At 39.0% G+C, this 20,790-nt stretch overlaps 1 protein-coding gene across 6 annotated transcripts in view; it reads left to right on the plus strand.

Annotated features, from left to right (window-relative positions):
- The window catches only part of Cfap20dc (CFAP20 domain containing), a 241,972-nt gene that overhangs the window by 52,298 nt on the left and 168,884 nt on the right, over positions 1-20,790 (plus strand). For all 6 annotated transcript variants that reach the window (XM_048421402.3, XM_085687943.2, XM_085687947.2 and 3 more), the window contains one exon: positions 16,306-16,420. In XM_048421402.3, the coding sequence (XP_048277359.3) occupies positions 16,306-16,420 (115 nt within the window). The remainder of the gene's footprint in view (positions 1-16,305; positions 16,421-20,790) is intronic.

A 20,790-nucleotide genomic window follows, 5' to 3' on the forward strand; every position in this document is an offset into this window, starting at 1 on the left:
AAAAGATGTCAAAATGAGTAATATTCTGGCACCAAGATCATCACAGACCCAAACAGGTGGTGTTGTGATATTGCCATAGAAACAGCAGCGAAAGAAATAAGCGTAAGGCTTGCCTTCAGTTGTTCAGTTTTAGATTGCCAGCGCACAGTAGACATTTTCCTTTGAAGTGGAAAAGGAGTGGAACAGCTCTTAATGCAAACTTTATATAAAGGCTTGGTTATTCTCTTAGATAAAATCATACTACAAAGAAAAAAAATAAAGATCAAATGAGTTTTCTTAAGTGCTGCCTCAGAATTATACATATTATTATTTTTCTTTAGATGCATGGTCTCCATACACAATGTCACAATTCTGACATACGATCTGGACAACGCTATTCCGTTGACGTTCACTGCATACGTAGTACATGACAGGCATTTGCTGTATGGCTGTCACCACCCTAGTACCCTGGAAGAGAAACAATATAACACAATAAATAAAGATGGTGAGAAGTGTTCAGAAGACAAAAACTGACTGGAAAGGTAGTTCTTAGATAGTTCTTAATTGTGAGGATTTACATTAAAACTTGAAGGGAAGCCAGGCGTGATGACATACCTGTGACCCCAGCACTTGGGAGATGGAGTCAGGAGGATCAGGAATGCAAGGACCATCCTTGGCCACGTAGTGAATTCCAAGTCAGGCTGGGTTCTAGGAGACCCTGGCCCAAAGAGAGAATCAGGAAAAACTAGCACTGAGATGAATGGATGGCAGAGGCACTCACACAAAGTAAAAGATTGGGAAATTTTAATATAAGAATACATCAGGTATGAACCAGGAGTGCCATGAGGCACCAGTTGGTCTAGGAACACTAGTGAGATTGGTATGCATACAGGTAAGGCTATGTTCACCTACCTTACCCTCTGCTGTCATCTCCCATTTGCCCTGAGCCTGGGAGGTGATTCTCCTGCCTCTCCTCTTGCTTTATTAGTCAGACAGACTGTAACCTCAGGACAGTGAGAAGTGCCAAGAAGTCAGAGGGCAAGAAGAGAAAGAGCCATGGGCTTTTTTTCTTGCTCTGTTTCTTCTTTCTCTGTTTTAGAATTTCTATTCTGATCCTTCTGATGAGAACTTAACTGTGGCTCAAGTACCTCCTCTGCCCCTCTACACTTGGGGAATGGTAAGGACTTGACAGTTACTATTTTGGGGAGGCCTCACTGTACTTCTTCATTCTGACCAATCCTTCCCATACATCTACAGCACATTATTTCATGATAGTCTCTTCATCTGAACCTTGGGAAGTGACTTCTGTTCTCACCAGGCCCTTGGATTTGGGAATGAGGCTGTTGAGTGAGAGAGTAGGCAATTTGTAGGCCTCTGTGAGCTAGGAATTTAGATTCTGTTCTGAAGACTGTGACTGTGTGAGGTCACTAAGTTATGCCATTCATCAAGTCCTCATTTAAAGTGACCACTCTATATGTCATAAAGTTAATCATTTGAGGGAAGCAGGAATAAGAAAAAAAAAAGGAAGACCAGCTGGGAAGCTATATAGGTTAGAAAACATGGCACCTAGCCTAAGAGAAGTGAGTGGATCAACTTGGAACCGGTAGATTTTTCATAAACGGTAGATTTCTTATTTGAGGCACTGAGAAGCAGTGACAGCAGATAATTAGGGATTTTTTGTTTAGTGTATCTGTAGAAATATCCAGGAAAAAATGTCAAGAAGACAGTATGGAGTTTAAGAAATAAATTGTGGCTAGAGGTCTAAATCGGTTTTATCAACATGTAGGTAATATTTAAGATAGGGCAGAGTGGATATGGTTCCTATTTTTTTTTTTTTTTTTTTTAGTTTTGTTGTATTAAAGAGAACTTGGGAGCTCCTGGCAATTAAAGGCCGTTAGAAGATATTTGAATGCATACTTTTCAGGGTTTTGTTGTTGTTGTTTCTTTTTGTTTTTGTTTTGAAATAAGGTTCTTCTATGTAGTTCTGGGTGTCCTGGAATTCACTGTGTTGATCAGGCAGACCTCAAATTCACAGAGATCCACCTGCCTCTGCCTCCCTCTGCAATTCTCGGATTAAAGGCCTATACCTTCATGTCCTAATTGAATTTATACTTAAATTTCACCCATAATGTTGTAAAAGTATTTTGGAAATCCAGTTTAGACAAAATAGAAAATAAGAAATTCTTCGGATATCAATTGTAAATATGCTGTTTTATTTATGTCAGCCACAGAGTAAACTTGCTATCTCACTGAACATTTAATTAAAGGAACAGTACTTTTTGCATAGGATAACTCATGTAAACATTGTAGCTTTGTATGGGGAACTTATGAATTGACTGAAGACTTAATTTATCTCTACATTTCAAACTTAGACCAATAGAATCTTGCTCAGCTAGTGAGTTTCTTTTTATATTGTCTAACCTAATTGGGAAATGTTGTTTGCGTTGATAAGTTTCCAGCCTTATCCAAATTAAAAAGAAAGCTTTCTAATTTCACCTTTTATTTTCCAAAAATGTTGTAAAATAAAATAACGTAAAAATAACACTGATGTGTCAATAATTTAGCCTATAACATCCAAAGCAATCCATGGCCCTGCGGTAAGACAGGCTTTGAGTTTTTTCTGTAGATCTCTACAAATGGTCATCTTCTGGCTCCGGGGACGTATAAATATTACCATCTGGCCTTGCGGTTTGTGCATTATTGCACTGAACTGTCAACCCTAGCATCCATTAGAATGATATTGACAAAATGTCCACTCCTATTGAACTAAGTACTCAATAAGCCTCTGTAAGTAAATTGTTGTGTTCCCAGCTCGAAGGCTAGTCTATTGATTCCCCACATGGCTTTGGCCCGGGTGGAGGAGCCGTCCTGCAGTTGCCTCCTGTGATCCACAAAGTCTCTTTAAAATCTCAGATAGCAAAGAATCTTTTCAAACATTGCCTGTTAATATCCTGTATATCGTTAGTGTATTTTATTTCAAATGAATAGTTAAGCATTAATCATTGCTTTGGTTTTAGGGGCTTAAAGCATTCCAATTCTATTATATTGTGTGAAAACATATGCATGTCTTTAATAAGAAAAATTGCAATTGCTTTCCAGAAACCAGGTAGTAACATTTTTTGTGAATAGCTCCAGGGATTACTTAATGTGTGTGTGTGACGTCCCCAGAACTTTCTGGTTTCTCCACAAATAGAGTCCTAGTGTTCCTTCTCTCTGGCACTTGGTTTGTGATGACAACAATGTTTTTCACCTCACCTGTCTTGGGAATCTTTAACGTTACCACATAGTAACCTGTCTCATTCCTTTTAATAGCTGCCTTATATTTCAGGAGTATGGTATGGTTTAGCTCATTAGGTCCACATGGTAGACCACTGTGCTTTCCCTCTGTTTGAAGTTAGTGTCACAATGAACATTCCCATTTGTGTCTCTTTGTATACTTGTGAAATATCATCCTTTTAAAGAGGTTGAGATTATCATGTAAAAATAAAACAAGAGAATGTATATGTTGTCTAAGGAGTCAAAATAATCTTCACTTACAGTGATATATTTAGGAAAGTAGAAATGAAAAAAATATCTGAACAGTAAATATTCAAGGTATTTAAGTACATTTGACAGGTTTTTCCTCATTGGATACTGTCATTTTTCTACTTATGGGAAACAGAAAATTTTAGGTTTTCAAAACTCCTGATAATTGGAAATCTTAATAATCAGGATTTGTTCAATACTTTATATAGACAACTGGGGAGAGAGCTGGTTTGTGATATGTTTTAAAATGTCCTTTTACCACCAAATATGTTTTTATTTTACATTTTGAAGACTGATCTTTTAAAGTGGTACTATTCGTTTAAACAGAATAGTCAATTAAATGGAGCAGGCAATGTTCTGGTTCTACACATGGACAAAAGGGTAGACAGCTGGAAGGTTACTTTCCAAAATAAAGGCAAAGTTCAGTGACAAAACATGTTTAGAAGGTAAGAGAGTATGTAGTATAGATGTCTGTAATTTGAACTCTTTCATATTAAAGATGGTTACTTTTTAAGTAATCAAATTACACCCAGCTCTAGCTTCTCTAAGGTGAATATTGTTTGAAAACAAATGTTTTTGTAGAAAGAAGAAAAGTCAATCAATTAAAACTGACAAACAAATAGGAAATAATGTCCCAGACTTGTAAGACCTTGTATATTTTCTGGTGTGTTTATGCTTTACAAGTGTAAAGCACAGTGAATGCCATGCTGATGTCTGTGGTTTCTGGTGAGAAATCAGCTATTATCTTAATGAGTATCCTTTTTGCACAGTGAACCACTTCCTTCTTCTGTCTTTGACTCTCCGCAGTGTGATTATGAGCCTTCTAGGTGTTGTTTGTAATTCATTATACTTGGAGTTTTCAAGCTTCTTGTATGTATTTAACATTCTCAATCCTGTGATAAAGTTTCCGCCTGTTACGTCTCCACATAGTGTTCCTTTCCTGTGTCTCTTCCCTCTGCCCCTATCCTCATTGGTTGCATATCCCACCAATCTCTGAGGCCATGATTATTTTATTCATGAGAGTGAAGTTAGATAAATCCATCTGGTAGAAAGAACAAAAACTATAACCACCTCAATACAGACAGATGAATTGTGTGTGATGAAGACCAACATATATTCATAATTAAGATTCCACAAATTAGGATAAGAAGAGATCTAGGATAGACTTTATATCATATTTAATAGTGGAAAATCAAATGCTTTTTCTTATGGCTAATCTTGCCTGTCAGCTTGGCAAACTTGGGAAGGAATAACCTCAGTTGAAGAATTGCCTCCATCAGATTGCCCTGTAGGTATGTCTGTGGTGCATTTCTTTTTTTTATTATTTTAAGTTATTTATTTATTAAAAATTTCCACCTCTTCCCCTCCTCCAATTTCCCTCCTCCTCCTCCACTCCCCTCCCCATTCCCTTCCCTCTCTAGTCCTAAGAGAAGTCAGGGTGCCCTGCCCTGTAGGAAGTCCAAGGCCCTCCCCTCTCCATCCAGGTTTAGGAAGGTGTGCATCCCAACAGACTAGGCTCCCAAAAAGCAGTAGAATCAAATGCAGTAGAATCAAAAAAATGCAGTGAAATCAAAACCCAGTGCGATTATCATTGGCTTCTCAGTCAGCCTTCATTGTCAGCCACATTCAGAGAGTCCAGTCTGATCACATGCTCATTCAGTCCCAGTCCAGCTGGCCTTGGTGAGCTCCTATTAGATCAGGCACACCGTCTCAGTGGGTAGACACACCCCTCGCGGTCCTGACTTCCTTGCTCATCTTCTCCCTCCTTCTGCTCTTCATCTGTAACTTGGGAGCTCAGTCCAGTGCTCCAATGTGGGTCTCTGTCTCCATCTCCATCCATTGCCGGATGAAGGTTCTGTGATGATATGCAAGATATTCATCAGTGTGACTGTGGGATAAGGCCAGTTCAAGCACCCTCTCCTCTGCTGCCCAAGGGCCTAGCTGGGGACATCTCCTTGGACACCTGGGAACCCCCTCTAGAGCCAAGTCTCTTCTCAACCCTAAAATGGCTCCCTTAATTAAGATATCTTCTTCCCTGCTCCCATATCCACCCTTCCTCCATCTCAACCATCACATTCCCCTAAGCTCTCCCCAATCCTCCCCTTCTCCCTTCTCTCTCCCCATCTCCCCTTCCCCCTGCCCCACCCCCACCCCTGTGTGCCCAACTTTTGCCTGGCAATGTTGTCTACTTTCAATATCCAGGAGGATAAATATATGTTTTTCTTTGGGTTCACCTTCATATTCTTCATGACAGTGTCCTTTGCTTTACAGAAGCTTCTCAGTTTCAGGAGGTCCCATTTGTTGCTCTTATTGTCTGTGCTACTGGGGTTCTACGTAGGAAGAGGTCTCCTGTGCCCATGTGTTGTAGACTACTTCCCACTTTCTCTTCTATCAGGTTCAGTGTGGTCAGTTTAATATTGAGGTCTTTAATCCATTTGGATTTGAGTTTTGTGCATGGTTATAGAAATGGATCTACTTTCATTCTTCTACAGGTTGACATCCAGTTATGCCAGCACCATTTGTTAAAGATGCTTTCTTTCTTCCATTGTATAATTTTAGCTCCTCTGTCGAAAATCAGGTGTTCATAGGTTTGTGGGTTACTATCCGGGTCTTCTATTCGATTCCATAGGTTGACTTCTCTGTTTTTATGCCAATACCAAGCTGTTTTCATTACTGTAGCTCTGTAATAGAGTTTGAAGTCATTACATTTGAAGTAATACCTCCAGAAGTACTTTTATTGTATAGGATTGTTTTGGCTATTCTGGATTTTTTGTTTTTCCATATAAAGTTGATTATTGTTCTCTCAAGGTCTATGAAGAATTTTGTTGCGATTGTGATGGGGATTGCATTGAATCTATAGGCTGCTTTTGGTAGAATTGCCATTTTTTTATGTTGATCCTACCAATCGACAAGCATGGGAGAACCTTCTATTTTCTGGTATCCTCTTCAATTTCTTTCTTCAAAGACTTAAAGTTCTTGTCAAATAGATCTTTCACTTAGAGTTACCCCAGGATACTTTATGCTATTTGTGGCTATCGTGAAAGGTGATGTTTCTCTGATTTCCCTCTCTGCTTCTTTGTTCTTTGGTGTATAGGAGAGCAGCTAATTTTTTTGAGTTGATCTTGTAACCTGCCACTTCGCTGAAGTTATTTATCAGTTGTAGGAGTTCTTTGGTAGAGGTTTGGGGGTCACTAATGTACACTATCATATCATCTGCAAATAATGAAAGTTTGACTTCTTCCTTTCTAATTTGAATCTCCTTGATCTCCTTGTGTTGTCTCATCGCTATTGCTAGAAATTCAAGCACTATATTGAAGAGGTTTGGAGAGAGTGGACAGCCTTGTCTTGTTCCTGATTTTAGTGGAATGGCTTTAAGTTTCTCTCCATTTAATTTGGTATTAGCTGTCGGCTTTCTGTATATTGCTTTTATTATATTTAGGTGTGAACCTTGTATCCCTAGTATCTCCAAGACCTTTATCATAAAGGGGTGTTGAATTTTGTCAAATGCTTTTTTAGTATCTAATGAAATGATCATATTTTTTCTTTCAGTTTATTTATATGATGGATTACATTGATAGATTTTTGGATGTTGAACCAGCCCTGCATCTCTGGGATGAAGCCTATTTGATCATAATGGATAATTTTTTTGATGTGTTCTTGGATTTGGTTTGCCAATATTTTATTGAGAATTTTTGTGTTGATGTTCATAAGTGAGGTTGGTCTGTAATTCTCTTTCTTGGTTGAGTCTTTGTGTGGTTTTGGTATCAAGGTAACTGTAGCTTCATAAAAGGAGTTTGGCAATGACTCTTCTGTTTCTATTTTGTGAAACACATTAAGGAGTATAGGTATCTGCTCTTCTTGGAAGTTCTGGTAGAATTCTGCATTGAAACCATCTGGTCCTGGGCTTTTTTTGGTAGGGAGTTTTTGATGATAGCTTCTAATTCCTTGCGACTTACAGGTCTATTTAAATTGTTCACCTGGCCTTGATTTAATTTTGATATATGGTAGTTATCTAAAAAAAATGTCCATTTCTTTCACAGTTTCCAATTTTGTGGCATACAAGCTTTTGTAGTAAGATCTAATGATTCTCCGAATTTCCTCTATGTCTGTGGTTATGTCCCCCTTTTCATTTCTGATTTTGTTAATTTGTGTGTTCTCTCTCTGCCGTTTGATTAGTTTGGATAGGGGTTTGTCAATCTTGTTGATTTTCTCCAAGAACCAGCTTTTTGTTTCATTGATTCTTTGGATTGTTTTCTGTGTTTCTATTTTGTTGATTTCAGCTCTCAGTTTGATTATTTCCAGTCTTCTACTTCTCCTGGGAGAGTCTGCTTTTTTACAGCCTTTTTTTAAAGCCTTTGAGCTGTAATTCTTCTCCTTCTTCTACCCCTATTATTCTTAGGTTTGGTATATTCATGGTATCCCAAATTTCCTGGATGTTTTGTGTTAAGAATTTGTTGGATTTGTTATTTTCTTTAATCAATGAGTTTATTTCTTTCATAGTATCTTCAGCATCTGAGATTCTTTCTTCTATCTCTTGTATTTTGTTGGTTATACTTGTCTCTATAGTTCCTGTTCATTTACCCAGATTTTCCATGTCCAGCCTTCTCTCGGTTTGTGTTTTCTTCATTACTTCCATTTTATTTTTCAAGTCTTGAACTGTTTTCCTACCTGTTTGATTGCTTTTTCTTGTTTTTCTTGGGTATCTCTGAGTGATTTATTCATTTCTTCTACCTTTTTGTTTTTCTTCTTCGTTTCTTTAAAGCATTTTTTCACATCCTGTTTAAGGTCCTCTATTATTTTCATTATGTTACGTTTTAAGTCGATTTCTTTTACTTTTTCTGGAATAGGGTGTTCAAGTATTCTTGTTCTGTGATCCCTGGATTCTGGTGTTGTCATATTTCCTTTCAAGTTGTTGGAGGAATTCTTGCATTGGCACCTGCCCATCTCTTCCTTCAAATGCAGCCAGGAGAGTCTTGGCGTCTTGGTCCAATCTTTGCTGTGACTGTCTCTCTGGGTGAATCTCCTCAGTGCAGGAGCAGGAACTGTTCCTGGGCCAAGGACATTGCAGACAATAGGGCAGGCTTAAGGGAGGCAGGATCGTGTGGAACAAAGAAGCCCCTGCAGCAGGAGCTAGAGGGGCCCTGTGCTCCCTTCTGGTGGGGTGGGCACACACTCAACCCTCTGGGTGGATAGCCTCAGTGCAGGAGCAGGAATTGTTCCTGGGCCAAGGACTTTCAGACAATAGGTTAGGCTTGGGGGAGGCAGCTTCGTGTGAAACAAAGAAGCCTCTGCAGCAGGAGCTGGAGGGGCCCTGTGCTCTGTTCCCGGACCATCTGCCCTGGGATGGCACACACTCACTCGTCTGGATGGATCTCCTCAGCACAGGAACAGGGGACTCCTTAATGTCCAAGAACCCCGCAGATCTGGTGCATTTCTTTATTGCAATGATGTAGGAGGGCCCAGCCCACTGTAGGCTATACCTGGACTGTATAAGATAGGTAGCTGAACACATCTCTTCATGGTTTGTGCTTCAAGATCCTGCCTTAAATTCTTGCCTGAACTTCCCTTGATGGTGAAAACAAACAAACAAAAAGACAAGGCCCAAGGGCTACATAGTGTTCCAACAAAGCATACAAAGCAGAATTGTTTCTCTTTTCTATAAAGGACAAGGAGCATACAGTGAGTTTAAACTTCAGTAAAGTATCCAGAGAAACCTAAGGAAATAAAAGCCCTCATGGTAACTGCATAGAATTGAAATGACTGGATAAATATGAAACCATTTTGTACAGGCCTTTAAATTTCAATCCATAACCATACTACTACAGCTCTGAACATGATGCCATGTATTTGAAGATGCTATGATGTGGGATTCCTCTCTGTATGCTGTGAATATCATTGGTTAATAAAGGAACTGCTTTGTGCCTACACAGGGAAGAGGTAGGTGTGGAAAACTAAACTGAATGCTTGTAGAAAGGAGGCAGAGTTAGAGAGAAGCCATGGAGCTGCTGCCAGGGGCAGATGTGCTGACTTTGCTGGTGGACCATGACCTCATGGCGATTCACAGATTAATAGAAATGGGTTAAATTAAGATTTAAGAGTTAGCAAATAAGAAGCTAGAGCTAATGGGCCAAGCAGTGATTTAAGTAATATAGTCTGCGTGATTATTTCAGGGCTGAGCAGCCAGGAACCAACAAGCGGCCTTCCTTCCAACAATGCTATTTTACAATCTCACTATACTTAGACCTAAAATGTGTATACAAAATTGGTAATTTTTAGATCATAATAAATAAGAAAAATCAAAGACATAAAACCATTTGGACTTCAAGAACAAATGATTCTAATAAATGAATTCAGTCTTCAGAAACCTGCCATCAGTTCTGCAAGTTCATTCTAACCTGAAATGAGCACCCCCAGTGCCTGGACTTGATTGTACATAGCGAAGAACAGCACAAAGAAGACGGAGTAGATGAGTTGATCTGCCCTCTTGGAAGGCTGCTACCATTTACTCAAATTCTTACTGAGCTTTCTAGTATAAAAAAGATTGTCAATCAAAGATGATGATATAAAAATGAACTGAAGATTGAATTGAAAAGCAATTCTCTTTTCAAGTGGTTTGTAAATCTAGATGTTAAGTTTGGAATGAATGTTGTTAATGACCATAGCCAGGAGAGCTGTATAACTGCTGATCACTGGAATATTATTACACATTAGGTTGATTTTCCTGTCAACTCCCCATTTTTTCTCAACATGGTCTCATTACATATTTTATCTTACTGCTAACCCTTAACTATGAGTGCTTGCTTGAGGTTATAGCAGTGTTTTAACTTACATATATTCTAATGCATCTTTATGTACAAGAGGAGTAATACCACTGTTTTTTCTTTCTCTTTGTTGTGAGGTCACAGGAGGTTTAAGTGGTGGAAATCAAGCCTGTATTACAAGTGAAGAGCTGCTTCACAAGCAGTCTTCTTAGAGCAACTAAATTGCCCCCAAAAAAGCGCCTTCGCATAATGAAGCTTTGAAGTAGTCACACATAGGCATTTATATTCTTTCTTTCATGAATGACTAATTTTAATTTTTTTTAAAGTAGCAACTCAGCTTGCTTTCGGAACCATTTAAGCTTAGCACATGATTTTGTTTTCCTCCAAAACCAACGGTTCTTGATTATGAGTTGGGGAAGGTTTGCATATTGATTTTTGCAGACAGTAGATAGCTCCTGTCACATTTAGAGGCCTAGTCCATAACCTGACACATGACCCTCTGGAGATTTTCTCCAGTGTCATATCCACAGTGGCTAGATATACATGATCTGCTTTGTGTGACATGAACCCATTCTAACCTCCGTGAGGGTGGAACTCGTGCTGGGTGCCTGTTGTGTGCTTCCTGTTGAGCCTCACAGCCCAGAGTTGCCTTTCTTAATACTACTGTGTCAGAGAAACAACTCCTTCGTGTTTTTCTACAGTTCTATCTAGAGTGTTCTTTCTCTCAGATGAGTGTGTGATTCCTATCTGTTCTTCATCACACTCTGTCTGATGTATGTCATCTTCTGAAAGAGGTCTGATCTAACTGACTGTTCAGAAATAACAGTTTCCACTCCTGCCACTCTGTTGCCTTCTTTGTTCTCTCATGGCCCTCATTAGGTGATGACACACTATATCATTTCTTTCATTTCTTACTAGGTTCCCTGGTAGAACACATGCTTTATGAGGATAGAGACACCGTGTTGTTTAGTGCTAGCCTCCTTAGCTACTCCATGTTTGGCACTGCAGAAGTGCTCAGTAAATAATTGAATAAACACATAATTTTGGTAAGGTTTTAAAAGGGGAAGCTCATCAAGTAAATTAAATGAAATTAATTGAAACCCCTGAACTGTCTTTGTAAGAATCATCATAACCAGATGCAGCACTCTGGGACATAAAGGCAACCTACAGTGATACCTACACTGTTTTTAACCATAAATTCAGCAGAATAAAAGATGTCATGGCTTAAAATCCAAAGTGTTTACACTTTTCATTACAGAAGATGGGCTACTGATAGAGGACTTTGTAGATGTGAATGATCTACTTAAAGTTAATTATTAGAAAGCTTAAAACCCCGAGTCCACAGAGCTTACTAAATAATCCACAGATAAGCAATTCAGTGGAGGTTAGGCCTTGGGAGGCTTCCTTTGTGTCAGGCCGCACCAATGATTTTTTTACATATTCTCTAATGCAGACCCAACAACTGTCTTAGAGATCCTGACCACTCACTGCATTGGACAAGTGAAGAAATTAAAGCATGGAGATAAAATGATTTTCCACTGCTGTCCAAATAATACATGGTAAAGCCAGGACTTGAACCTGGAAAATCTTGCTTCAAAATGATTAAACAGAACAAGTAGGCCATATTTCTATGTGTCTGTTGTGTGTGTGCAAATGAGTGCATATATGTAGAGGCCAGAGATCAATGGTGGGTGTCTTCCTCCATCATTTTTACCTTATCTTTTGAGATAAGATCCCTCCAAACCCAGTGCTTACCAGTTGTCCTTACTGGCTAGACAGCAAGCTTCAGGGATCAGCTGGTCTCTGCCCTTCCCCATGTGCTAGGATTATGGCCACACAGCCACACATGCTGTGAATCCAAACTCATGCCCTTTTGTTCTGCCAGCAAGCACATTAGCGACTAAGCCATCTTCACATCCCCCAGTGTGACACATTTCTGCTACAGTTAGTAGTAGACAGTTAAAAACTAACTAACTTGTACTTTTTGAAAATTGTAACCAACTTAAACCAGTGTCAATGATGAGTCTTTCTCCCAAAATGAAAGAAACCTACCCTCTTATGCTTGATCACGGGGAACTTGGTAAATTGTTGAGTCCTTCAACATAGACATCTCTGTGCAAGTTAAAGTCAGTGCTTTCTCTTAACTCTATAATAATGCCAAATTCTATAACCTCTTTAAATGCAATTAAAACATGAGTGTCAAGCAGTAAAATTCAAACACATGAAACTGCATACTACTCACTTTCAGAAATACAAGATTTTTGTCCTCTATGGCCTATAAAATGGAGGCTAATCATCGATATAGATCAAAGGGGAAATGAAAAAAATAGTAATAGAAGTAAAAAATATACAATATAGTAAGTCCAAGAGAAATGTGCTTGTTTTTAATCTGGAAATCTGGGATGTTATCTAAAAGGACATAGCATTTTAAAACAAATTCTAATGGATGCTTATAATTTTTGTTGGCAAAACAGAGAAGGGGGTTTCTCAGAGAAGTACAGCTGAAAAACTATGAAAATAATAGCATGAATATATTTAATATGTAATAGACATGCTACTTTTGTAATCATTGCAGCCCTGCAATGTCCCTACAATGTCATATTGTCTGGAAACCCCTCTGTTAAGCAGCTGCAATAGTGGTAAACAGTTTGGTGCAAACTTCCTCAGGATGGATACAGTTGGATGCTAAGGTCCCCAGAGGTGTTCCTTCAACTTTGAAGCCTGAATATATGTGGCTGTGTGTTCCTTCAAGTAGTGTATTCTGTAGGCATTATGATTGTTTCTTCAGAAACATCAATGTTGGCATTGATGATACTTCCTTACCTGACAGTACAGTGTTAACACTGAGCTTTCTTCCTGGTTCTTACACTGGCTCTTACATTGAGCTTTCCTCCTTGGCTCTTACTCTCCTGACTCCATAGTCCTGCTTAAAAGAATCACTTCTCAAGATACCCACACACACTTTCCTATCTTATATTTTGCTTTTGGAGAGGTGACTCCAAAAGAGGGTGCACACACAGCTGGTTTTATGAGAATAGCCCAAAAGATCATATTGTCAAAGTCTCACAAGAGTGAGAGACCTCAGCTAATATTTACTGATAAGTTGAAGGATATAAGTCTTGAGACAAAGAACTCTAGTCACTGCTCCAACTTTTCAGTCCTTTCTAAATGTACTTTACTTAGATTTAACAAATGAACTCTCCAAGCAGTACCCACGGGTGCATCTCTTGCCAAAAAGAGATGTTTGGGCAGTTTGTATGTTTATACTTATATATTATAAAAAAGCTAGCTCCGATAAACTCATAGATTCTATTTTGTTTACCATAAGTGGTTCTAGACAGATCAGAATATACTCTACAGAAGCAAACTTCAACTAGGGCAAGTAACTTTGGCCTAGCTTTTCTTCTTTTCTAGAATTCAATAATTGTAAAGCAAACAATTAGCTGCCTGCTGCCTTCTCCCTTCCCCGTATGCACTCACAATTTCAAAAACACAGATCCAGGTGTCCTGGTTAGTTTCATGCGAACATGACACAAACTAGAGTTATTTGAGAAGAGGGAAACTCAGTTGAGAAAATACCCTCACCAAATTGGCCTGTGGGCAAGTCTCTTGGAGAATTTCTTAATTAATGGCTGATGTGGGCAGGCCTGCCCATTGTGGGTGGTGCCACCACTGGGCAGGCAGTACAGGGGTCTATAAGAAAGTAGATTCAGCAAGCCAGGAGGAGCCCTCTTCCGGTATCTGTGAACACTCTGCTCATATACACACTCTCGACAGACAAAGACATTCATACATATAAATAAAGATAATGACAATTAAAAATAAACAAGACACTGTAACTATTTTTGATAACTATCCCTAGCCAAGGGTAGAGTGCAGGCTCTTTAATAGCTCTCTGCTTTGAGCAATAAGCTTGTAAACTCCTCACCTTGGCGTAATGGTCTTGTCTGATTGGCCCTTGCCTATGTCTTTTACCTCCTGCCCCTTTCTTCCTCTGAGATCCATACCATGTTATTGCTGCTGTCAGAAGTAGGCAAATTCTTGGCTTCTTATTTAGAATCTTTCTTGTTTTCTGCATTACAGTTTTGGTAACTTTCATTTATTTTTTTTTCTCTTTATACTTTTTCACTAGCAAATAAGTTCCAAGAGACTGGGACCTTTGCCCTTCTCATCTTTTCATCACTGATGTATTCCTAGCACATCACCTGACTTAGTAGTTTTTGAATGTGTCAATAAATACATGAATATTCTTGTCATCCTGTATGACAGCTCGGCCTTAATGCGTTAGACAACTTCGTTGTTTTTTCCTTCAAGCAAAGCAAACCTTGAAACTGGGTCACAGAAGAATTTTTGGTTAACAGGGCTCCTCTTTTTGCTGCCTCTCCTTTGCAGTCTTTGTCCTCTCCTTCTCTCCCCAGCTTACCAGAGACATCACTTCATAGTATCCCTGACGCTAACGTTTGGTCCACTCAGCACACTTAGTCCTCATACTCCCCTCTTCCTGCTGCTGACAGAATAGCCCACACAGACAACTTGAGGGAGGACATTTAGTTTGTGATTTCAGATGTGGCAGAGCAGCAGCCCAGTTCACCTCACGGTGGGCCAGGAAGTAGAGACTGCTGGATTTCTGTTTTCCTCAGCCTGGCTTTAGCCCACAATCAGAGCTTTAATTTTAATTGATAATAGCTTGGAAACTTTTCTTGTTTTTAAGTTTAATGATCCTGTCATTTAGTGCAAGAGGAATAGATTTTTTTGCTCTAAAAAGTATTCTGAAATCATCTCATAGTATTATTAATGCTAGCTATTTTTCCTATAAGATAGACTATTTTACAGCTAGTAGTGAGATTAAAGGTATTTTGCAGGTAATAATGAGATTATAGGTATTTTATAGGTAATAATGAGATTAGAAAATCAGGGAATAGGAAGCATAGAAGAACTATAGAATTGAATATGTTGTATTTATGTTTGTTTGGGGTTTTTTTTGGTTTGTTTTGTTTGAGACAGGGTCTCATTATGTAGCTCTGCCCAGGTTAGACGCTCTATGTAGATGAGGTTAGCATCAAACTCACATAATAAAATCTGCTTCTGCCTCCCAGGTGCTGGGATTAAAGGTGTGCGCCACCATGCCTGGCAAAAAGAGCTAGTTTGATTTTTTTAAAAAAAATAATTGCATTATAAATATTAATAATAGTTATATAAGTGACATATCCCCTTGAGGAATTGATAATTATCTAAAAGTGGGCATGTAATACATCCGTAGAGAAGTTACTAACATGGGGGAAGCCATTTATTTTCAGGTATAAAGGAAGGTTTTTAAGAAAGCACAGGAGACAGGGTGTGGATTTTCAGCCTGGGGTGCTGCCTTTGAGACAGAAAGGAAGCCACACATAAAAATGAGCCTCTCTCCGTTTGAAGCAAACCTAATCTTTGTGATCATGGCCGTGATCTAAATCCATTAAAGATGTTCAGGTTTGGTGTCCTTGGTATCACTGTGGGGTGACCTGAATAGTGAGCAATAAACTTGTGTATTGAAATTCAAGCTGGAAGATATGTGCCTGGGAAGTGAAACCGACAGTTAGTGCTTCATGTCTGTCTCCACGAAGACTCAGAGCCTATGTAAAATGACAGGTGCACTTTCGGGAGAGAAACCCATAATGTTTTCCTATTTAGTAGGTGACAGTATGTCCCAAGGTAACACAAGCTTCAGGGGCTGGAACAAGCATGGTTATTAAAGGCTAGCAGTTTCTCAGTTCATACAAATTGAATTTTTTCATAGGCTGGAGGACTGTGGAAATCTAGTGTAGAATGATGAAATAAATTAGCATATTAAGTGAATTTATACATTCAGGCCTGTGAGCACTTTGAATTTAAGAAAGAAATTTTATTACTTCTTGAAAGGAAATGACAACTCTTCAATTCTGTGTTCGAACTCTGTGTTGGAAAGGGCTTATTTGATGAATTATATCATTTTAATGATTATCCAAAGAAATGTATTTTAAATTCATGGGAATCTTTCTTCTTTCCTGTCTTTTCCCCCCAGAATTACTGATTTAGGAAACATCAAAAGAAGATTGTATTTATCAACAGTCCATAAGGAGCTGTCCTCAACCCCTCTGCACGCAAAAATCCCACTGTTCATGATCAAGCGTAAAATTGTAAGTATCACATGAATGTTGCCTAAAATAGGATTAAATTTAACTCCCAAGATACTCATTTTGGACCCTCTCTGTATAGAGGCCTTTTGTTAGGCACCGAGATGCTATTAAAAGTGAATAAAATGCCTCCCTGCCCCTTGACATCTGCTGGGCAAAAGAGTATTATTTAAGTACAGTGTTACCAAAGCTGTGGAGACACCCTAGAGAGAGATGCTACCAACTCTGTAAAAGGGAAGGAAATTATTTGTTGACCAGCTGCAGGCTTCATGCAGGGACAGCAGTGGGTGGGTTTGGAAAGCTTGTAAACAGAGAAACATAGGAGACCCAGCTCCTCGAGCAAAGGGACAGCTGGGCAGCTTGGAGGCCAGAAGTGGTACAACTCTGAGGAACACAGGCTAGCATCACTTTTGCCAGCTCTCAAACAACTGAAGAAGCATGGTCGCACAACGCAGCAGCCTGGCACATGGAAGATGTGACCTCCTGGTGATGTTGGAAGGGTCTCCTTGGCTAACTGGTTCCTCTCAAGCTTCAGTCAGTCTGAGTTTTATTTTAGTGGTACTGCTCTCAGTACCATGTTTGTGTACCACCTGTTCATATAAATTGTGTAAACGGAAAAGTTAGTACAATCTTCCAAAATAAAATATGAATAAGACTGGGGAGATGGCCCAGTGGATAAAGTGCTCACAACTTAAACATAAGGATTAGAGTTTAAGTCCCCAAAACCCGGGTTAAAGCTAAGCAGGTGTAGCAGCCACTTGGAATCCCAAAATCAGGAGGCAGACCAGAGGGTGGGGTCCCTGGGGCCAGCTGACTCGTAGAATTGCTGACCACCAGGTTCAGCAAGTGACCCTGTGCTGATAAATAAAGTGAAGAGCAATCAAGAAAAGACTAATGTTCACTGCAGGCCTCCACACACATGCACTTGCTCCTGCACAGACACTGGGATGGAGGAAAGAACCCGAGTAAAGCTGTGATAGGCTGGGATGCAGGTGAGTGACGAGAGCTTGCCTTGTGTGCCTCAGATTCTGAGTTTCACCTCTACCACCATAAAACATACACAAGAAGAAGAGCTTTTGGACTAGAAAAGAAAAACAGTTCTGTTGTTGAGGAAACTGTTCTGGTAGTGAGGTCTACAACCAATGGAATGGGTAGAAAGTAAAAATGATGTGGCCGTTTGCTGTAATTCAGGCTAGCATTTGTGAGAACTGGGTGGTAGCCATAGAAGAATGGATGTGAAGCAACCTGAGATTCCTGTGTCTAAATGAGTTAAGACACATGTACATTAGTAGATACAGAACATCCAGATACGTGGTGCCCTCTGCAGGGGTAAAACAAAACCAGGCTTGAGACGCTTACTATGTTTTTAAGTGTGTGTGTGTGTGTGTGTGTGTGTGTGTGTGTGTGTGTGTTTACATATAATTTAAACATGTAGTGCAAATACTTTGTACAGCTTAAAGATAGGTCATTCTTGGACCTGTGTACATATGATCAAAACTAAAGGGACTCAATAGGATGTGTGTGTATTTTATATATATATGTGTGTGTGTGTGTGTGTGTGTGTGTGTCTGTGATAATGTGTGTATATATATAAATGAACTAATATATTATTTGTGGTGTATTATATAAATATATTTATATACTTATAAAAAATATATATATATGTAGACATAATATGTATGGTATATATGGAAATTAAGTAATTTGGGAGAGAGATATATTAGTTGAAAAACGGAGAGTTTAGTGATGTAGATACAGTGCTCATATATAAAATTCTCAAAAATTAGTAAAACTGATAATATTGCTGGTCTGGAAATTCTTGTGTTCAGTTTTTTTACTTATAAAATGCAGACAGTATGAAGCAAATAGAGTATATGTGTCACAAAGATGTTGGGATTTACATGTTGTGATAATAAAGCTTTTAGAAGAGTGCCCGACAGTACAGAGAGCCCTGGGTAAAGACCATAGCTGCAGTTTGTACTTTAAATGCTGCTTCTTTTGAAGCCCATGGGGCTGGTCCTCTGGAAGGTGCTCATCATTGAGATGGAATTTCCCAACCCCATAACTTCAAACCTCTGCCCTTCACCCACCTGCTTACTTGCCTGTCTGCTCCATCAGACTGTTAGCATTGCCCTGTTGAGCTTTTAACCCTAATTCCTGTCAGGATCTGGTACACAGTAAGTACTCAAATACTTTCTCGGCAAACTGACAAGTCTTAATGTACCTTCTGATAAAATAATATGGGTTTTGAGAACAGATTATATAAGCTTTGTAATGTTCTTGGTAATCTCACAAGTGTCTCTGAGTATTCAAACCGATGCTAAGAACTCATTTTCCTCCAGATTCAACAATGATGAAGGAGAAGGCTGATGCACGCTCTTCCCAATGAGTGTCTGTTGAGCAGTGTTTTAAGGGCAGTTTCTAGCCCAAGCAGTAGAGACGCTAAGCATACCCCACTCATCGAGAACACCATGCCCTTGGTCAATGTGATACCTGCCCTACTTTTCTGGTTTTTGTTTTGGCAAGGTCGTTCACATTTTTTCTATCCATTATCATCTGTATCTATCTTGACACTAAGCCTCAACAGAGCTTTCTAAAAGCACTTCAGCTACCATTTAAAAGCTTGAAGATCTCATACAAAGTTCCTGACTTCTGACCTCTGGAGACACCTCAGTTTTCTAATCTGCGTCTACTACATCCTATGACCTTGAAGCCTCTTACTTAATAAGGTGCACACTGTGTCCTAAAACCTTTCTACTTTGCTTAGCTATCTGCCTGAGACTTCTAGGAGTCCTGGTTTGGAATAGAATTGCTGAATTGTTCACTGTTTCTGTTCTGTAGCTAAATACGTTAGGTACCAACAGGCAATAAAATAAAATTCTCATAGCCAAACAGATGTGAATATTTATATATAGGCCACTTTCTGTTTCAATTATCTTTAAATGTTAACCTTCCAAATTTATTTCCCTGGTATTCTTAATTATGAAGATTCACTTTAACCTTTCAGTTACTGAAATTTCTATGTTTAACTTGAGTTTTCAATGGCAAGAACAATTTAAAAAATGATAAACTATCACATTAAACCCTGGAAGTACCCACTTAGTAAGGACTCACTAAAATCTATTTCATTTCTTCTTTACTACAACTTTCAATAGTTGGTGGTGGTCTATGATGCATATCAATGTTTTGCTACCAAAACATGCTAAAATGTATAGTAAATTTAATCCTGTTTGAGTAGGAAGTTAATTATGTGCTGTTGTTCAGAATGAGTCTTTCACTAGAGATAGAGCACAACATTGTGATAAAGCAATCTTTTCCACTCAGATACCTAGTGTTTCACATTTAAATGGATAAAATCATTCCTTAGGACTTGGACATTACTTAACTAAACTCTAGTGGCATCTTTTATAGATTTTAATACAAGCTAGAGGTCTAGTATATTGCACCTAAAATTACTCAAGAACCATCTTCTCCATTTTCCTCAAACATCATGCTTCTCATTGAGCCAATGATTTGGGGTATATACTCAAAGGCTGCTCAATCATACCACAAGGACATGTGCTTAGCTATGTTCATGGCAGCGTTATTTGTCATAGCCAGAACCTGGAAACAACTTAAATGCCCCTCAACCGAAGAGTGGATAAGGAAAATGTGGTACATTTCCACAATTGAGCACTACACAGCAGAGAAAAATAATGACATCTTGAATTTTGCAGGAAAATGGATGGAGCTAGAAAACATCACACTGAGTGAGGTAACCCAGACCCAGAAAGACAAATATAATATGTACTCACTCATAAGTGACTTTTAGGCATAAATCAAAGAAAACTGAGCCTATAATTCAAATCCCAGAAACCTAGACAACAAAGAGGACCCTAAGAGAGACATATATGGATCTAATCTACATGAGAAGTAGAAAAAGACAAAATCTCCTGGGTAAATTGGCAGCATGGGGGTTATGGGAGAGGGTAGAAGGGGAATGGAAAGGAAGGGAGGGTAGCAGAGAAAAATATATAGCTCAATAAAAACAATAACAATTTTTTAAAAATCCAGAGTTCACTTCCTGTTGCCTTTGGATCAAGATTTAGAATTCTCATCTCCTTCTCCAGAGCTGTCTGCCTGTAGGCCACCATGTCCAACCATGATGACAATGGACTAAACCTCTGAAATTGCAAGCCAGCCAATTAAATGCTTTCCTTTATAAGAGTTGCCATGGTCGTGGTTTCTCTTCACAGCAACAGAAACCCTAACTAAGAATAGAAATTGGTACCAGTGACTGGAACATTGCTGTGACAGGCCTGACCATGGTTTTGGTTGAAGGAATAAGGACCTTGGGACTGTGAATTAGAAAAGCAGTTGAATGCTTTAAGTAC

Source organism: Myodes glareolus, chromosome 5 (genome assembly GCF_982192425.1).
Source record: "Myodes glareolus chromosome 5, mMyoGla1.1, whole genome shotgun sequence".
In the NCBI taxonomy this organism is placed as follows: Eukaryota; Metazoa; Chordata; class Mammalia; order Rodentia; family Cricetidae; genus Myodes; species Myodes glareolus.